The 19,830-nt window shown below is 46.5% G+C and overlaps 1 protein-coding gene and 1 long non-coding RNA gene across 4 annotated transcripts; both read right to left on the bottom strand.

Moving 5' to 3' along the window:
- Positions 1-7,733: 7,733 nt before the first annotated feature.
- On the bottom strand, positions 7,734-13,410 carry LOC138107782 (uncharacterized). Of its 3 annotated transcripts, none has more exons than XR_011149699.1 (3): positions 13,167-13,410; positions 12,841-12,888; positions 7,734-12,707 (listed from the first exon to the last, which is right to left on the bottom strand). It is a non-coding gene; the product is annotated as an uncharacterized lncRNA (long non-coding RNA). The 3 variants fall into 3 exon arrangements; XR_011149700.1 differs by lacking the exon at positions 13,167-13,410 and having other exon boundaries at positions 7,734-12,105; positions 12,249-12,707; positions 12,841-13,127; XR_011149698.1 differs by lacking the exon at positions 13,167-13,410 and having other exon boundaries at positions 12,841-13,127.
- Positions 13,411-17,533: 4,123 nt separating this feature from the next.
- LOC138107780 (cystatin-like) lies at positions 17,534-19,807 on the bottom strand. The gene is made up of 3 exons (XM_069009457.1): positions 19,538-19,807; positions 18,934-19,047; positions 17,534-17,940 (listed from the first exon to the last, which is right to left on the bottom strand). Exons 1-3 carry the CDS (start codon positions 19,775-19,777, stop codon positions 17,863-17,865), a joined length of 432 nt encoding a protein of 143 aa, XP_068865558.1. The 5' UTR covers positions 19,778-19,807; the 3' UTR covers positions 17,534-17,862.
- Between the last annotated feature and the right edge of the window lie 23 nt (positions 19,808-19,830).

Genomic DNA, 19,830 nt, shown 5'->3' with positions numbered 1-19,830 from the left:
TGCAGTGAATGAGGTTTTGTTTCTTGTCCTCTTCCCCAGTGGTGTGCTGATCATCCTTTTCATAAACTTATTTCTTGGTTCAAATGAAGTGAAATGACATGGGAAATAAGCTGGGATCTCTACATCGTTCATAATTGATTTGATACAAATATTTGATCATTTGAGCAGATTGCAGAGTATTTCTCAATACTCACAAAAGAAACTGATTTTTTTTTCCTTCAGAACTGCCCCTCTTGAGAGTCTTTACTCCTAAGGTTTCAGCAAATTGACACAAAACTTTCAGAATATAATTGAGCAGAGTGGGTTTTTTCATCTATTTTTTCATCTAGACTGCCAAGACTTGAATTTCTCATTAAATGGTTTAGGACTTTTGTCAAGATCCACTTCTCTGAAGAAATGTTATTTGTTTACTCTGTTCTGTTGAAGGGGTTTGTTGTTAGTTAGTGAGGGGAGAACTGCACTAATTAGGACTTCAAAATAAATATTTTTTTGCCAGTGGTTTCCCATTAGAAATGATACAACAAGAGAGTCTGATTCATGAGGGAAATTAGATGTATTCTCCAAAGGACAGCTCCCATGTCACTCTCTGGCAGTTTCCCCAAATAATTGTATTTCCATATACTCCTACAAAAATCAAATCAAGATTTTAATTTCATCAACATGCTCCGTTTTTGGGCAATTTTCATTATGACAGTTTCCAATAGGAAGAGAAAACCCAAACAACACTTTCTGTTGGCAAGGCAAGCAGGAAATTTTTGACCAGCTTTGGGGCAACACAGCTGGCATGCAAGAAAGTCATGTGAAACCTTCTTGAGACAGGCAGGAAATATTGTCAGCTCCCTGGACCTCCAGTTAGGTGGTCACCACCTTCCTGCTGTTTAAGTCAAAAGGAGATATTATACCTCTGGGAGAAAGTGGGCCCCTGTGGCCACATAAATTGTTCAGCTTACAATGATCTATTGAGTAGGGGAATATTTTACAATATGTATATTTCACAGTATGTGTATTGTAAAAGAACAACATGTGGAGATACGTGTAGCAATCTTGAAATTATCTCTTTTGCTAGGGATTTACTTCAAATGAAGGAAAGATAAAAATTTCTAGGCACAATTAGCTACTGTGGATGTTACTCCAGAGTCTGGAGTGGCTGGAGTTGTTGTGAAGCTATAAGAGACATTTCCTGCTCTGAAAACCTTTCAGTCAAACTGTGCATGGAACTCTGAATATTGTATGAAGTGTCATCATTGTGACATCATTAGAGATGAGAAATGTCAACACAGGGAGGTGATGTGACCAGGAGTACACCAAAATTCAGTGGCAAAATAGTGACCCTGGCCCAGAGACAAACACCATATCCCCAGTACCCACCAGGAGGCTGCTGAGGAGGCAGAGCCCCACTTCATCCTGGTCCATGGAAGCAACAGATATGAGATGAAATTATAGATCCTAACTGGATTTAAGGAAAAGTATTTTATTATAAGGATAGTGAAGCACTGGAATGGCTTGTCCAGAGAGCTGGTAAAATTTCTGTTCATGGAGAACTTCAAGTCCCCTCAGGAAAAAGTCCACAGTACCCTGGTTTGAATTCATAATTGACCCATTCTGGAGTACACACCTCCAGAGGTCTCCACCAGTATGAATAATCCTCTGATCTTGTGCAGCATGTTAACGTCACCGCTCTCCTGGTTTTTCCCTCATTTTTTTTGTGTCTGTGCTCTTCTCTCTGCCTGTGCTTGGGTTCCTAGAGGGTGATCAATACAGGTCGAGAGCTGGACTGGCAGCTCTGTGCAGAAAGAGGAAGAAGAAGAAATATTTACTTATTGTTGCTGCAGCTGAAACCACATCAGAACACAGTTCCTCTCTCATTGATAATTTAAGAAGTAAAGAGCTGCACCAGGGACACAAAACTGGTGAGCTGGTAAACAAGCTGCTGTCAAATGGATTTGTAGTATTGGTAATTATGGTTGTGACTGATGAGTTGAATAAACTCTTCTCATAAAATTGAGACAGCTTCTGCCAAGCACATCACAGGCATGTAATCATCTTCTGCACTGTCCAGGGTGTTACACCCTGCAGTAAAGGTGAGCTGTACACCACTGCTCAGAAAAGGGGCTTGACTTGCATGAAGCCAGGAAACCAGAAAAGAAGGAAAATAATGCTCAGCAAAACCAGAGAGAAGAGGAGCTGGAGAACTTTCCCACACTGTGCACCTCTGAACCACGGCACAGAAGAGCTGACACCACCCACAGTGGCAAAACAGAGCCCCAAAGCCATGCTCCTGGTGCTCTAACAGGCAGGGAGGGCAGAGGACAAGCCTCCTGAGGCTGGTAATGTCACAGGGCACACAATGGCTTTAAACTGAAGCAGAGTCAACTTAGATTAAAAAGAATTTCTTACGATGAGAATGGTGAAACACTGGAACAGGTAGAGGTTGTAGGTGCCCTGTCTCTGGAAACATTCATGGTCAAGCTGGACAGGGCTCTGAGCAACCTGGTCTCAGTGAAGATGTCCCTGCTCACTGCAGGGGTGTTGGGATTGGTGGTCTTTAAAGGTACCTTCCAATCCAAACTGTTCTATGATTCTATAATGAAGTCACTTTCTGAAAACTCTTGCCTTGATAAAAATCCTCTCTCAAGAGGATTTATCCCTTGCAATAGGGAAATAGCACTGGGAAGGCGTCACCATCCCAAATTATCTTCAAACACCTTCAGTGATGCACGCTTCTGTAGCCAGCTCCTTCAGCACCGTCTGCTGCAAACACCCTCCTCACGTGCAGCTCAGAGCCTGGCTTCTGCTCCCTGATCCCTACCACTTCCCTGGCCAGCACACATTGTGAATCCTGAAATTGAACAGATCGCTCACAACTGGCTTTCTGTGGAGCAGTCGTGCTTAAATTGGCTTTCCCTGAGTGTTCAGCCCAGTGTGCTGCTGGCTTTTGCAGGAAATGAGCCAAAACCAATTCCTGGGATGTTCAAATGAAATCCAGCTTTTGAACATTGGCCGGAAGAAATCAGGGGTGGCTGACCTGTTCAGGAGCACCCTAGCACGCTTGAATCCATCCCCTGCAGTCCAGGGTTGGAGGGACCCACAGCTCCCTGGAGGGCTTCAGAGATGGGGCAAAGTAGATCTGCATAACTGCAGCTTGGGCAATAACCATAATGGCACAGATCGGGGACGCTGATCCCCATCCACGGGGAATATCAAAACCACACCCCAACCCTTGGCACGTGGAGCTGCTAAGATTTCAACCTCCCCAGACGAGAAGCAGCACATTGTGTACAGCTGCTGTTTCGGTGCCACACACGCGTTGGACAGCGTGAGGGTGGGAAATGCCGTGTGCATGAAGGCAGGAACACACCAGGAGCACGGTGCACAGCCAGCTGTGGGAGGTGAGTTTATGACTCAAAACCCTGGATAGCTCAGGCTGTAAAATACCCAGGATTTGGTTTTGGTTTTTGTTTTTGTTTTTAACTGAAGGTCCATTGTAGCGCTGCATTTCCCCACTGCTTTTCTTATTAAATTGTCCGCCTTTCCCACATCGTCCCCCCTTCCCTGCCCCTAATCCTGGCCATACCCTCGGGTTCTCCCTATTGGTTCCAGTACCCCAACTCCGCCCATGTAGGGCCCCCTGACAAAAGCCCCGGCTCCCTAACCCTGTGGGCTCTGTGTGCCTCTGGGAGCAGGCTCTTCATGGTGTAAATAAAGGTTTCTCTGAGGCCGCTGTGCTGGGAGCCTTCTGCCTCCTTTGTTGTCACCGTGTTGCGGAGCCCAGCGAGCCGGAGCGCGGGGCAGCGGAGCAGCCGCTGTCCCCGGAGCAGCCCCGCAGCGCTCTCCGGGAAGGCTGCGGCTTCCTAAACCAGCGCAGGGAGCTGAACCACCGCAACAGTCCATATCTAATATAAAATGGAAAAAGGCCTTTTTTACCTTTGCAGATGACTGCACAGCAAAGGGGCTCCTGCAAAAATGAGTTTGGTGCTGAAAAACAGAGATGAGCAGCTTTTTTATCTGCCCCCATCTTTCCCTTTCTTCTCCAGCCTTGGGCCTTTCCTGATTAGCTCTGCAGGAGGAAAAGCTCACTTGTGAGCGTTATTGTTACTGCCCTATTTTCCCCAGTGGAAGGAGATCAAAATTCCCATTTATGGCTTGGGTTTTGGACTCCTCCTTATGGCAAGCTCAAGAGAAGTCACGTTGTTCTCTGCTTGTCGGGTAGGATGCACCACAGGGGCAGCTCTGAAAGTGAGCAGGGCAAAAAGCTGAAGCAGCACCCAGTTGGAAACATGGCACAGGGACAGAAACCACAGGGCTGGAGGGGGTTCCACAAGGGATGAGACAATAGCAAGAGGGGCAAGGGAAGGTGCAAGAGTGTGGAGCAGTCACTCAGCTGTGGGAAGAAAGCCAGAAGGAGCTCAGGGCTACATGGAGAGCTGCAAGAGCAGAACAACCTATGCCTTCCTTTAGCTGTGGAAGGTCCCCACCCACACAAACATCCCTGACCTGCCAGTGGGAGGCTGGATGATCCAATTTGCAGTGAGAATGTAATTCATTAGAAGCAGGAAGGAAAAAGGACACATCATAAATTTGATGGAAATAACACAGTTTTGAAGGTACTGACATGAATCACAAATTGCAGGAAATTTGTTCAGTAGAACTGGGTAGCTCAGAGTGATTCAGATGTTTCATTTCACCTTTTCTTTATGCAAGTGCATCCATCCTTCTCTTTGAAAGGAGACTTTTATTTCATATTTTAAAGCAATAATAAAAAGAGCTAAATAACCTGAAAGTTATATGAACTATTTTATCAAGAGAAATCCAAGGGGTCCAAGGTATAATGAGCACTTGAATAACAGCATAAAGCACTTGTTTTACCTCAGCAGCGACCCCAGCATACCAGGTTCCCCAGAGCAACATGGGCCAGAGCCCTGAAGGACTCTGTCCTGCAGAAAATGTTCTGGTTTGTGCCAATGAAATGTGAGCATTAGTGCATGAAGCTTGCAGAAGTCCCTCAAAAGGATGAATGTTGCATGACAGCCAGAGGCAGAACAAAATCTCATTCCCCATTCATCAGTATGGGTCCATTTTCTATGAGCTAATGCTGGTTCAGGTAATAATTAAAGGAGGTGGGAGGGACAGAAAAGCTTCCTCTTCCTCCCCTTTACAAAGTAAAAAAGTTTATGAATTATGGGATGCCTGTTTGTAACAGAAGTGGCACCTTAGGCTTGTGATCATCCCTACACAGTTTTTATTTTGAAATCTAATTAAGCAGGAAACTTTTATCATTACTAATCATTTATTTGCAATTAATACGATGAAGATGTTTTTCACTTCAGTGTCTCACTTCAGAACAAAAAGCAATTACAAACCATCCGCCTTCCTCTTGGAGCTCTTGGAAAAAACTCCCCTAGACCTGAGAGGAGCAATGCTTTCAAACCCATCTCAGCTGACACCCTGACACCTTCTGCTTTGAGCAGAATTAAAAACACCATCGTCCAAAGGCCAAATGTTTTTATTAAGATGAGAATTAAATGATGTGAAATCAATACAACACTATCAAACTTCTGCCTCCAAGAAGATTTCTGCTAGGTCCAGCCTACAGCTGGCTGGGGGTTCGCTCTTCAAACACATCTGCACTTAACACGTGCATATGGCATTACTCAACTTCCTTCCTGAACAACATGGGAGGAACACCTACATTTTCCTCGAGGCAGTGATTCATGATCCCATCTCTCCTGCTGCAGCTGCTCAGGAGTGACATGGAGCCAAAAAGGAGCAGAGAGGGAAGAGCAAGAGGTAGAAAGGTTGTGAATTCCTGTTGGAATTCCAGCAGTCCTGACTGAAAAGTAATTTCTGTCCACAAACTGGAAGTGCAGTTGTGCTGAGAAGGATGTGTTCAGAAAGAAAAGTCAATGTCAGAGAGCTTGAACCACACTGCCATTTTTCAACAACTTCTTCATCTGATAGTATCCAGAATCAATCAGAAAAAAACCATTTCAACTCCAGCTTTCCTCTGTAAGAGGAAAAGTCTGTAAGATTTCTGCCAACTGTCAGCATGTCTGGCTCATCCAGGAGAAGCAGAAAAACTTCTAAGCAAAGAAATCAAGTGATCCAATTCCCGGAACATTTAACTCCTCAGGCTGGGATGCTGAGGGTTTATTTATCCTGGGGTGGAGCAGCCAATTAAATATCTGAAGCTTCTGCAGCCTGTCAGGGAGGTTACCAGCCTCAGTTACCAGCATTTGTAGCCTACAAAAGGAATGAAAAATGCACTCTTTGAAAAGCAAGGCTGAAGATGATAGGTAGGGAGTAAGCCAGAAGGACGCAGGCAGGAAACAGCAGCAACCTGCCCTCTCTACCTATCTGCACAGGGCTGCAAAAAAATGGGGATGAAGTGACACTGGCTCTGCTGGAAGGGGATTGCCAGCCCCTCGAGCAGCAGTGGGTGTGGCAGGAGATGACAGCTCTTGGCTTGCCCTGATTTTCACTCCTGCTTTCAGCCCCAGTGTAGCCAGGCCCTTTACTGCGCTGCCACCTCAAGCCCTGAGCCCGCAGCTGCCAGCCCCTGGCTGACACTCAGCTGTGCAGCAGAAAGCAGATCTGGATCCCTGGCCAAGGTCTTGCACCACCTGAGAGATCCAGCCTGGTGTTACCCCTCACATGGCTCTGCCCCAGAACATTTGCATGGATGCATTTTGCATACATCTTCTGTGGGTGCCAAGGGGATGGAGCCAGGCTCTACTTGGTGATGCTGAGCAACAGGATGAGAGGCAACAGACAGAAACTGGAATGCAGGAAGTTCCACCTGAACATGAGGAAGAACAGGTTGCCCAGAGAGGTCATGGAGTCTCCCTCACTGAAATATTCAAAAAATATTTAAGAAATGTCTGGACACAATCCTCTGCAATGTGTTAGAGGATGAACCTGCTCAAGCAGGGAGGTTGGACCAGATGATCCTCTGTGATCTCTTCCAGCCTGTCCCATTCTGTGATTCTATTTGTCTGCCCCTCTAAGACACATCTGGGTGTTGCTTTATTGTCCTTACAGCCCCTCCAACAGCATCTCTTGACTGGAAGAACCTCCTGAAAACAGCATCCAAACCAGATCAGGAGGAAGGTGAATCCTCACTTGCTCTTGTTGCTTCCTCAGTATCCAAACCTCCTTAGAGCAAGTTTTCAAAAGCGCAGAAGAGATAATTAATTGCACATTCTCATGTGCACAGCAGATGCTGGTAATTTGTTCAGTGTAAAACTTTTAAATAAAACAAAACTGCAACACCAAAAAAAAAAAGAAAAAAAAATTCCTGCATCTCTTTATGGAAAATAAGGGTCCTGCCCTGCATGAAATTATTGTTTTCCAGTAAGGGGAATGAATAAAGCCTATCCTAAATCATTTTTTAACTCACCGAGAATTGAGAAAGCATTGCAGCAATTTATAGTCAGATATTCATTGGAAATTGCCGAGGCATCAGCAGCACTACCTAACAAAACCAATCCTAAAGTTTCATGGAAGTATGGAGGTGGAAAGATACTGATACTGTATAGCACAATTAATTTCTCCAAGTAGTAGAAGGACCCCTGTTTCGTAAGGGTCAGATTGAGAGAGTTAGGAAATGTTCCTCTGCAAAACCTGAAAATTGTTTGCATTACTGTAATGAGGCAGTTTATTCTGCGGTCGCCAGAACAAATTAAAAGTTACATATTGACAAAATTGCCCCAACAAATAAGAGCTCAGCTCCTGTGTAACGGCAGCATTGAGTATTTATTTCTACCAGCAGGTCCCAAATGAGTTTGGGATTATTATTTTGGGCAAGGGAGGAGCACCTCATTATTACAGAATCATAGAACGGGGTTTTGGGTTGGTTTAGGGCCATCTAGTCCAACCCCCTGCAATAAGCAGAGACATTTCCAACTAGACCAGGTTGCTCAGAGCCCCATCCAGCCTGACTTTGAATTATTATCACCATTTTACAGGCTAGGGAAACGGAGGCACAGAAAGATGAAAGAACTTGCCCAAGATCACCCAAAAGGCCAGTAGCAGAGGCAGAAAACAAGTCTGTTAGGATCCAGTCCTGGTTTCTGGGACACTCTGTCTGCTCTGGGAAGCAGTTTCGCTCCCTGTTGCCTCCACCAAGGCTCTCTGCCAAGCTGAGAACACCCACAGGCCAACCTTGCCAAGGTATAAACCTCAGCACCAACAAAGGACCTCCCAAAACCCGGCAGTGGACCACCTGCAGCAGACGGGGATTCACAGACCTGTGTGCTTGCCTTCTGGGTGAATGTGGAGAAGTTGGACATGGGTGTCCAGAATTTCATCCTGAAGGTCCCAAATGCAGAACACCCACTAGGGACTCAGGGGAGCAGTGGCAGTCACACAACAGCCTGAAGCCCGCAACAGGAGAACCACAGCATCCACTATCACATCCTTGGAAGAGTCAGAGATTGATGCAGACCTCCTTGTACTACTGGGAATCTGCTCGTAGGTCCTCTTGTGCCATCCATTCCCCAGGCTGAGCCTCTCAGGGTGTCTTGGGGTGACTTTAGGATGTGTATCCCATATCGCTGTTCTATGCCCAGAAATTAATTTTGTGCCTTTCTGTGCCTTTAAACTGAGCCTGAGAGGGGGGAGAGAAGAAACCGAGCGAACTCTTCAAAGCAGTTTGCAGTTTGTTTTCATGTTTTCAAGGGCACGGAGATAGAGACAGCTCTGTGTTCAGCTGTGGCAAGAGGAGGAGAGGAAGCACCCAGCTTGCTTTCTTTCCAGCCAGCTTTTGGCCAGTTTTTCAGCTCCTTTTCCTTCAGAGAGTTGAACTTTGTTTTCCTGGGACTCCAATTTTTCCCTTCTTCTCTGCTGGACGGTTTCAACATCAGAATACGTTGGGAGGACTTTCCACGGAGGTCTTGGCCCTGGAGGGAGGCTCACCACCCTGTCCCAGCTCCAAGGAGGAGGAGAGAGAGATCTACGGAAGGACTCTGAAATTTTCCCAGGTTTCTCTCAGCAAATCGAGAGGTTTTATTATTTAGCGTTATTTTCCTTTTCCTGTGTGTTTGTTAAATAAATAGTTTTTATCTCTTTCCTTCGAGGAAAATTCTGGTGGGGGAGGGGTGGTTGTAACCAGTCTTCTCTCAGAGGATATATTTCCAAATTTGGGGACAATATTTACCAGCACACAGGGGAATGCTCCAGCCCAATCACCTCTCCCGTTTGCAAGGCCTGGGGCACTTCAGAAACATGGAGAAGACACAATTCTTCCCCAGCACAAAAGGGGCAAGCCAGAATTTGTCCTGGCCCACGAACACCTCTGTGCATGCAATCCATTTTCTCCTAATCCATCCACCACCCTGCCATCCCAGTTACTATGCAGCAGCCAGATCAGTGTGGAGCACGTTTCCCTCGAGGATCAGTAATTCATCTTTCCTTGGCAGCCTCTCAGCTCCTGCAAAAACACTTTGTTCAGGCCTGCAGGGCTGAGAGTTTGAAGAAATGTTACTTCAGCTCTAGCACAGCCCAGTAAATGTGATTTGTGCCATTGCTGGTAAAAGGCCACCAGCTTTCTACTGCCCTGACAAGGCAAGAACTCAGGACATGCTAATACAGGAGGAAATGCACTAATAATAACACATTTTGTGACATTTGGGTAATTGGTTTTATGAAGGACTATAAATAAATTCAGGCAACAGTTTCTGCATCCTTGCAGAAGTGGTAGCAGTCAATCAGGGAGAAGAAGTGGCACTGCCACCCCTGCTCTAACCACCACCAAATCCGTGTAAACATGCCCAGAACCTCCTTTTCCATCCCTCACAGCCTGAGATGCCCCTCCAAATAATGTGTTATTTTAATACACAGATGGCTTCTGCCTTGGGAGCTAAGAAGCAGCTTAGGAGAACCAAGGAATCAGACACCACCCTTAGACATCTTTCATTTTCAAAACTGTTAGGTTTTGGTGCAGTCTGAAGGTCTTACCCACATTTTATGGTACTCCATAATAATAAAAATTGAGCATACCAGCAAAACTGACCTATAAAAATAACCCTGAACTCATTAAAAGTAAAACATATGATAAAAGTCAAGTTACTCCTGAGATGAACAAAAATTAGTGAAGTAAGTGTTCTCTCAGATCTCAAAATCCTCAAAAAATGGTAGCTGGTAAACAAATCCAGATAAAAAGGACAAAAACCTCACACCTGAATGGGAAAAAAACACTTTTCCTCTGCTCTGGCAATGGCCTCAGAGCACAGACTTAGCTCTGACCAAGGGTTGAGCCATTCTGTGGTAAGGACGGAGACCAAAAGGTTTCCCTCAATCTCACTGTTACTTTCTCCTTCAATTGAAGAGTAGAAAAAAAATAATCATGAGTCTGTCTGCTCTTACTGAAGATTTCTTTCCAAACCCAGTAACTGAGGACTGAGATGCAGCTGGTGACAAGACAAGCATCACTATAAACTTTCTGCTGTTCAGTAGCTGTTCAGCAGCTCTTTAGCAGCTGTTTTGCCTCCAGATAAGTAAGAGATTTACCCTTCCACCACCGCAAGCAAGTATTGAAGAGAGGCAATCTTGTGCAGAGCTCTCTGGGGACTCCAAAAAGGAAAACAGCTTTCTGAACAGCCCACAGGAAGGCTTGGAGGGGACATCCTGGCTCCCCCCAACACCGCCCTTAGAACACCACAGCTGGCACTGGATCATACTATCAAGAGCTCCCATCCTTTACTCAACACCTTGTCTTCACTCACATGCACCTCATTAAACTCTGGCTGTTAGCAGAAAACAAGAAATTTAGCCATGCCTAACCAGGGCACAGGCAGTACCATCCCCAGCCAAGCACTCCCAATTAACATTTGCACCTTCACAACCTTTACCATTTGATAGGAGACAACTTGCATTTTTCCCAGTCTTACCTCAGAGTGGGGACTTTCACCCTCACAGGGAATAAATGAGCCCTTAATTGATGGCACAACATCCCAAGAGTGAGCAAGCAAGCAAAAAAAACCCACCCTGATTTTCATTTCTTCTGCACAGTGATCCCAATTATGCCATATATCACATCATTTGCATTGCCACAACACAGCCTTTTATATCTGCTTGAGTTGCCAGCTATTTAATCTCAGCCTACCTTTAAAACAAGGCTTGTAGAAAATGAGATGCTTGCTTTATGCTGATGCAGTTAAGAGAGCTAATTTCAATTCCAAAGCAAACAAGATTTATGCAAGTCAATAGACTGAGGTGTCCAGGAGCCAGCTAGAAAAAGGCTCTTGTTGTTCTGTTTTAATAATCCATGGGACAGTCCCAGGAATTTACATAAATTGAATCCTCCAGATCTCATTTCATTTTGGGCAGTGACTTCCTAGGGTTTGGAGGACATTTACCACTGACCTCAGAAGTGCACATACAACTTTTGCTGGCTTTGCATGTGGCCCTGAAACATATTTGGGGCAGTATAAAGACAGTTTCCCACTTGGTGCTTGTTTACCAGGATTAAATGCCACTGGGATTGAAAGAGGGCAGTTTCAGTGTCTGCAGAGCCAGTGGTTTACCTGCCCATTGCAGGGTGTGTTCAGGAGCTCCAATGTTTACAAACAAGGCATGCATTGGCCCCTGTTTTTGGGAAGGCCATGCAAGGTTCTACAAAGGCACAACAGGCTGCATTTCAGTTAGACCAGAGATCTGAAGAGTCACTAAATTAATCTGTCATTAACATATTATAACATCCAGTTCCTGCTTCTTTTCTCATGGCAGCGTACTAAAAAACAGCTGATTATTTCACCAACAGAAGTTAATATTTTTCTATCTGATCTTGGTTTTCCTGAAGAGCTAAATGTAAGGAGATATCTTCAGTGTAAGGTTTTCAGCAGAGCTCAGGAAATTTCATAGCCCTTCCCTGCACACATTTATGTTGATAGCTGTATAACATTTGTAGCAGCCACAAATACAATTTGTCAGTCTCTGGGTTAGAGTGCCTCTCCAGGCACCTGCCAGGTACAAGGGTAGTGGAGGTTCAGTGGTCAAGGATGCTCATATTTCAGTATCCCAATTCCCACACTTGCTTACACAGCCTCAGGATTTCTGCTTGCAGGGACAAGACCGACAGAAGCTCTGCAGCTCTTCATCACATCTGAGCTATTGAGAAAAACACATTTTCTATTACAAAGCGAATAGAAATCCCATAGCAACAAAACCAATTTTTATCATGCTCTCAGAGAACATTGTAAACACTCCTCCACCTAGGGGCAGATATGTTTGGGTTTGCTCGTTGCACTTACACAAACAACTCTCTCCAGAAGCAGGACAAGAAGATGGGGTAAAATTAGAGTTAACTTCCTTCAGTTTGCAGAACACCTGGACACAACTGAGAGTTGTCTGTTGGCAATGGAAATACCCACGCAAGGAGTTGCAAAAATGGGTGCTGATCCTTCAAGAGAGCATCTGTTTGGGACATCCAGGATTCCGAGGGGATAATTGATGTAGTCCCCCAGTCCCCCTGACTGAGCACGGGACACTGATCAGTCCCCTCCAGTGTCCTTCTGGCCAGGTGATCAAAGCAGGCTCCATGCAGGCTGGATCAGACCTTCCTCCAGCAGACACCTAGGAGTAGATGGACGATTACCTGCTGGGATAAGGAACAGGGCTGTGGCAGATGCTTGGCGCTGCCTTCCTTTTGCTGAGGGTAAGAAACCGGTCTGTCTTCCATTCCTGTGCATCTCCTGTGAGATGCTGACCCCCTGTGGAAAGAGTTTAGGTTACATGTATGAGGCTCCAAGAGTTGGGAAAGGAAGGCTTGACCTAGTCCCAGGTATCTGGGGGAGCCAGGGACCACTTTTCCATGCTGGAAATTCATCCAGTACTGTCACTTACCCTGTTCCTCCCATGTGCAGCAGCAGTGCTTTTTTCTCTCTTCCAGTGCTGGGAGGCACAAGTGTGATGGTCAGACATCTGTGTTTCAGGAGGGCTTGTGAAACAGCATCTTTCACAAGATAACACAAATGCCCCAGTAAAATGCAGACAGTGATGATTTAGCCCAGGGAAGAGCATCCCAGAGGGACACCTGGTCACATCTGCAGCTTCAGTGCTGGTTTCAGATGCTGTCACACAGCATCTTCTCCAATGGTAGGGGTTCCCTCAATATTCTCTATAAAAATAAAATTTTAAGAAGTAAAACTAAATATATAAACCTTGCTTACCTGTATCAGTATTTCAGACCAAGGTCCAGTCTGTGTTTCTCTGCAGCAGGCATCTGGAACGTGACCAAAACATGTCAGTCTGGGGCCAGTGGTTAATTTCTCACTCACTGCTCACTCTCATTATTTCCTGATCGAACTGGCTCTGTTGATAGATGGAGGATGCTCAGTGGAGCATCTGAAAAACCTGTCAGGCATTTTTTCTCCCACCTTTCCCCCCATCATCAGCTGAGCAGCTCTGCAGTTAATACTGAGCTGACATTCTTTGTGACAGGTGAAAAATTTGGTTTCCAGCAGCCACATCTCTTCCCTGGTGAATCCAACCATGGCAGACTCATGCCTGTGCTCTTCTCCTCTAATATCTGAATTCCTTGCTTTCCTAGAACAACCATCTGCAAGAAGCATTTCCTACACTTGGAAAGTAGTTTACAAGAGCACAGAGCAAATAAGTTTCTTGCCAGTTCTTCAATTTCCTATCAAACTGAGATCCCAGATAGTTTTGTTCATGCAAGCAGTTGGGCAAAAAGCGTGTCAGAGCTGTAGAAACATCATGTTTCATTATTCTCTCAGCATCTCACAGAAGAAATAATTTTCACCAAACCATCTGGGGTGTGCAGCAGACACTGAAAATGTCAGATTAAATAGGAAAAACATTTCCATCTATGTTATCTGGCTAACACAGAAAGCAGTGAAAAGACCTGCTGTTCAGCAAGGAAAAGGGAAAAGTAGGTAATTAAAAATCTGTAGTCATCTTAACCAGTCCCATGGGTTTTACCAAGGGAAGGTCAGTGCAATTAGCCAACCTGCCCAGCCAAGCCATGCTCAGAGGCCCCAAACTAATTTCATTTTATAGGTTATGGCTTGTCTTGAGAGAAGCCTGTTCCTGAAGAGTTCCCACATATCCCTTCTGGGGGATATGCTGTGTGAGCTCTGTGACCCCCAAGCTCACCAAATTATGTTTCTGCACAGATGGAGCCTGGTACATGCAATTTCACCCAGGTGAGCTGCGACATGGTATGTGAAGAGCATCTGTCCCACTGGCTCTGGTGCCCCTTCTCCTCTGAACATGCTGAGAACTGTATGGCTGCATTTGTGAGCCACAGTCACCCTTAACGCCCAGCCAATCTTCTCTCCAGCCTCCTCCTGCTTTTAGCCAGTTCTAACACTTGGAGATGGTAATTTTCCTCCAGGGATGCCAGGGCTTCCCCTTAGCCCCACAAGAAGGGAAAAAAACCACACACCTCACCTGTAGAGATGAAGAGACTTCACCTAAGACAAGAGAGAGAGACATGCTTAGGGTAAGCATCACTGTTTCACTGAAACAACTCCTCTCTTGCTAACTTTTATACTCAAGACACAAAATCCATTCCCTGACCCTGACCCAGTTTCTTCTGCAGCTGGGTGCTGAAAAGCGTTGGAGTTGGCAGGGCACAAGCTATGATGTTTCTCAGCCTGTGGGGAAGAGAGGACAGTGCCTCCCAGCAAGGCATAGTACAGTGAGGGCATCATGAGTCACCGGGGGTTTTTCTCCAGCTGGAAACAGGGAAAGGTTTTCCCCATCATCAGCCCTATGCTCACACACCCCCACATCTGCCTCCAGAAAGCTTAAAAATAGTGTCCAGCACACACCCCAAGACTCATCCACCAGCTTATCACGGGGATGAGCAGCTGAGCTTCTCTTCTTCCCTGCTGTGAAATCCTACCTACCAGCAGGAGCGCATCAGCTCCCAGAGGTTGGGCAATGCCACGTGAGTGAGTGATGACACAGAAGAGAGGCTTTAGCATGTGTCACCTCAAGCCCTGGGTCCTGCCCCAGGTCTACCGTCCCAATGAGCCGTGGCCCGTGCCAGAGTGTCAGCAGGGAAGCACTCTTAAGGGATTTGTGAAGCCTGCAGGTCAGCTGCTTTTCTCACCCAAGACAAGTCCTCTTCACCCTTCCTTGCCCAGCTGGGACTATGCTGCCCAGAGAGGAGAAACAGGCACCTGCCCTCCCACCTTCTCACCTGCAGGCCACCACCAAAGCTGGGTGAAATGAGTCATGGAAAGGCTCAGCACAGCCAGCAGTGACCCAGCTTAGGACATTTCCTGCTTAACCCTGCAGAAATGATCTCCAGGTGACCATTGCATCCCACAAGGAAAGGGACATGAAGTCTTCCCTCTCCCATGCCAAGAGATAAAGCACCAAGATTCAAAACTGGATGTGCATTTGATGGGTAAATTTGACCTTCTGAGGGATCCACACTAGTGATTCTAAGGCATTGCATGTTAACAATGAATACAACCAGCCAAGCATCTTTAGACACTCACTGAGAGGTCTCCATGTCTTAGGCTAAGGAATATTGTATACACTGAGCCCATGCACATCAGGAACAGCTCTGAGTGGCCCAGACTGAGGGCTGCAGAGTGACCCAAATCCTCACGTGGTCATTTCCTTCCATAATCACAGGAAATTGCAATTTCAGCTGTGTGTACAGGGAAGTGTCCATACCTGGCAGGAGTGCTGATACAGCTTCAAGAATCTCAGAAAAACCCTGCAGGGCCACAACTCAGGGAGCAGCATGACCAGGGAATGATGACCCAGGAGCTGGGAGCCACAAGTCCATGTCAGCACAGGCCTACAAGTGCAGGCAGTGCTAAGGAGAGCTACACTCCTCACATGGTTGGCCCTAAACCTGTCCCTGAGAACCAGAGCCAAGAAAAAGCCTTGGGTTCATGTAGCAGCAGCAAAGCTCTAACCCCACTAAGTTTCAGGAAGAATGGCCCCAGAATTGATCCATCAGATGCAAGCAAGAGATTACCTGAAACAAGCACATCCCTGTTCGCATCTGACACTGACATTTGAAAAAGTCAGGCAGAGAATGCAGCTACCAAATGAGGGCTCAGTGCTCAGCTGGCCCCATCACAGCCAGCCAGCCAAGCAAAAAGACCTGAGGAGCAAAATGCTCTTGGCAGGGGAACTTCCACTAATGCTCTTAGCCTGTTGCAAATGCAAAGTAACACAGCCCACAGTGGAAGGTGTTTAAATTAGGTCAGGCCTTTTTGGCACTTCTCCAGGTGCAGAGCACACAGGGATAATCACCAAGGCTGACACTCAGCAGCTTGTGAGCGTGGAGTAATCTGTGCCATTCATTCATGCCCTTAGTCACTGGCATTTCAACAAGAAAATGCAACACCTTTGGATTCAGGAGCTCCTAACACTCAAACTCTCATCTCTCTGGCACAGCCATTCTTTTTCCCACATGCTGTTCTGAGCTGATAGTTAATAAATAGAACAAAGTGCTGGAAATTCCTCATTATGTCTATCTGCACCTTCATTTCTTGCCTAGACTCTTTTCTAAGGAGACCAATGCAATTACCTGTCCTCAAGCCAAGAGGGTAACAGAGGCAAACTCACCTAAAGCATGAGGGAACCCCTTCACCACTGCCTTGTGCTTGTACAGGTGGAAGCCAGGTAATAAGCATGTATGAACTGAGGACTTAGAGAAGGACAAGTGAGGGCACCTGAGCAGCTTGACCCAGGATTTCCAGGGCCAGCAGATGGAAACATGCAGAGTCACTGACCTGGCTGGCAAGAAAAAACAGGCCACCTATATGCAGAGCACTGAGAATGGGGTGACAAGGAGGGAAAATAAGGATTTATTCCTGTTGGATCTGAGCACAACCCAGATGCAGATCTCTGGGGTCAGGCAACCAGCTCATCCTCCCAACAACATGAATCAAGATGTTGCCTAATGTTCACTGCAAGCTTGGCAAACCCTGGCAATGATGGGAAGTTGCATTTCCCTTGGGAAGAAGAACTCACATAAGATGCACTCCCCAGGAGCTGGACTCCCTGTATGCATGGGTGAGATTTACACCAAAAGGCTTACTTCAAAGTACAGAAAAGCCAAGACATGAGATAAAGTAGGAAATGTACTACCAGGACTGTGAAAAAACAAGAAGCACCCCCACTGCTCACCTCAGCACCTTCACCCACTCCCAAGATTCTCTCTTGACCTGGCAGCTTTCCCCTACTACTTGAAAGTGTAATTTTTTCAAGGGGATCCTGCTCCTTCCTTACAGCCTTACAACAGAACAGCACAGCAGCCAGAACCCAAAACCATTACAGTCTCAGGACCAGCTTCAGCTCATCTTCCCAAGATCAAAAGTTTTCCAAAGCAGAGTTCCTTCAGTGAAAACAGCTAAGGCTTCCATCTCTTACTCAAAACCTGAGGCCAGGTTAAGGAAGAAGGAAGCATGGTTTGTTTCCTATGGGATCAGAGCCACATATTCCTTCTCATCCCATTCTTTGGGCAGGATAGCATAGGTGACAAATAAAAGCAAGCCCTACCTCCAAGACAGCAGACGATCAAAGAAAACCACACATCATGGCAATTATTAATTAAGTTTTTATGTTTACAGTAGTCATTTAACATGGATATCAAGGGGTTTTAATAAGAGTTCTGATGCTGGAGTGAATTCATTGGGAAAGCTGTAAGAAGACCAAAACAGCTGCTCTAAAATAATAATTCCAAAGAAGAAAAAGTTGAGATCATACTGTGCTTTAAAAGTGAAGTTACATGGTTTAATTTGCATAGCACAAGCATACGTCAGTAGCCAAGTTACAGGCGTTGATAAAGCCCGTCTCAATTTGTGTTATTGCCTCTTTCTTTTAAATCTGAAGAACTGGTTGCTGGTCTCTGCTGGAATCTAGGTAGGCTTACTGGCACTTGCTCTCCAGCAGCTGCACTTGGTTTCGCCAAGGAACAGTCAACACTACGAAGTTGCAAATGGTGTGCTAAGGAGAGAAAGAAAAAAGTAGTTATCAGAATAAGAGCATGAAAGTGTTATTTACCACTGTTCTACACTCCTGTGGCTCTCTAGATTTGCCCTCTCTAGAGAAGTATTCTGGAGCAGCACTACAGGGCTCAGGGCAAGTCACATCTCTTAAATAAACCCTAAGAAATAATCTGATCCTCAGCAGTGCTGACTGCTCAGCTTTATCTCCTTTATCCATTCACAAAGCTCTCAGCACAGACAATACTCGAACATAAGCCCACAGGCACAGCTAAGCCACATGCACCTGTGTCAAATCATTGCAGTTGCTAGAGTGGTACAGACCAGCTTCATGTTTCTCTTATGTGCAGTTACACCTTACACATGTGCAGGAACAAAGGGCACATACAGCCCATCACTGCCATCAACAGAAGGAATGAAGCACTATGGAAAAACCCAGGCCAGACAAACTTTGTGTTCCCACCCAAAAAGCTCAATTACTCATTACAAAATGCCTGTGTAATAGCTTGGTGGGCACAGAGAGATAGGGTGATCTGCTTCTTTTGGGCAGTGCTTTGCCCAAAGCTCTATTCACAGCAATACAAGTCCCACAGGAAAGCATGCCAAGCATGTTTACATCACCAAGGGAAAGAAGAGATGAGAATTTTATGGGGACTGAGGACCCTGGACTGAGAGCCAGGAGGCTTGGCAGAGTTTCCTCCACAGAGCCTTCTGATCCAGACCATGACTACTTCTTAAAAGGACTGAGACACATGCAGCGCTCCAGCCTGAGCTCCACTTACAAAGCAGCCAAAAGGCCCTGCCTTCTCTGACAACTGGCAACACAAGTTCTGCAAGGGCATAAATTGCTCTGCCTTGTCAAGGATAAAGGCATAAGGTCTCTGATGTCGGCTGAGGCAGACAGGGGACACTGACCACAGCCATCTGTATTAAGCCAGCCAGTGGGATGGGGTTGGAAACTGAAGCAGTCAGCAGGCTGTGCCCCAGAGCTTACCTTGGCCATCTGGGGCGCCTCATGGAAAGCACAGTGCTGGATATCAGTTGCTGGCTTTGTGCAGGTTGTCCGGGCAATCTCCACTTCCATTATGTACTTGACTCCAGCCACGATCTGCAACAAGAAAAGTCGGCAGAGGCAACTTTAGTCACAGCACACGGAGAAGGGCTCTCTGCCGAGAGAAGCCTGGCAGAGAGGCAGGCAGTGTTCCTGTTACATGATGGAAAACAGACTCCGAAAGTACAGAGGGAATTGTATGTGGCAACCTCCACCAAAGAGGCACTTGGCACCCTCTCAGAAACAGGAAACAAAATCCAAGTAAACACGTCCCTCAAAGCAGCTTCCTTAGCAATAAACAAAGACATGGGCTAACTCATGAGCAGCGCAGGGAAGCCACTGGCTCCTTCCACAGCGCGCAGCACTCAAGGTCACTCAGACTGAAAGAAGCCAAGATATGAAAAAAGGCTTTTAATCCCCTTCTGTAGGGAAAAAAACGACAGCTTGAAGAGGCCCTCAGACTCGCCGTGTGCCCTTTCTCCAAAGGAATCCGGCCGGCCTCATTCCCAGCCCCGCTAACAGAGAGGGCCGCCCGCGGATCGCTCACCTGCTTCTTGGCGCTGATGATGCGCACCACCCGGCTGGAGTACATGTCGTTGCTGGCCCTGTTGTACGCAGTCATGGCGAACTGCAGAGCCCGCTCCAGCCCCTCATCGTTCTCGGGGTCGTCGATGGTCTCCGGGGCGCCCAGCAGCCGCGGGCGGGACTCGCCGCCTCGCACGGCTCCAGCGAAGAAGAGCAGGGCCGCCGCCAGCAGCAGCACCACAGACACTCTCTCGGCAGCCATGACTACACTCTACCAGCTCCCCCTCACGGCCGTCGCCATTTTAAAGCCGCGGG

This window comes from Aphelocoma coerulescens, chromosome 3, assembly GCF_041296385.1.
Source record: "Aphelocoma coerulescens isolate FSJ_1873_10779 chromosome 3, UR_Acoe_1.0, whole genome shotgun sequence".
NCBI classification, from domain to species: Eukaryota; Metazoa; Chordata; class Aves; order Passeriformes; family Corvidae; genus Aphelocoma; species Aphelocoma coerulescens.
Note: the sequence above shows the minus strand (reverse complement) of the source record. Positions and strands in the feature narration are given on the sequence as shown.

Coding starts and splice junctions, on each gene's coding strand:
- LOC138107780 (XM_069009457.1), bottom strand. CDS start 19,777: ATGGCTGCCGAGAGAGTGTCTGTGGTGCTGCTGCTGGCGGCGGCCCTG. Junction 19,048..19,537: donor TCATCAGCGCCAAGAAGCAG/GTGAGCGATCCG, acceptor TTCTTGTTGCAG/ATCGTGGCTGGAGTCAAGTA. Junction 17,941..18,933: donor AGGCGCCCCAGATGGCCAAG/GTAAGCTCTGGG, acceptor TTCTCTCCTTAG/CACACCATTTGCAACTTCGT.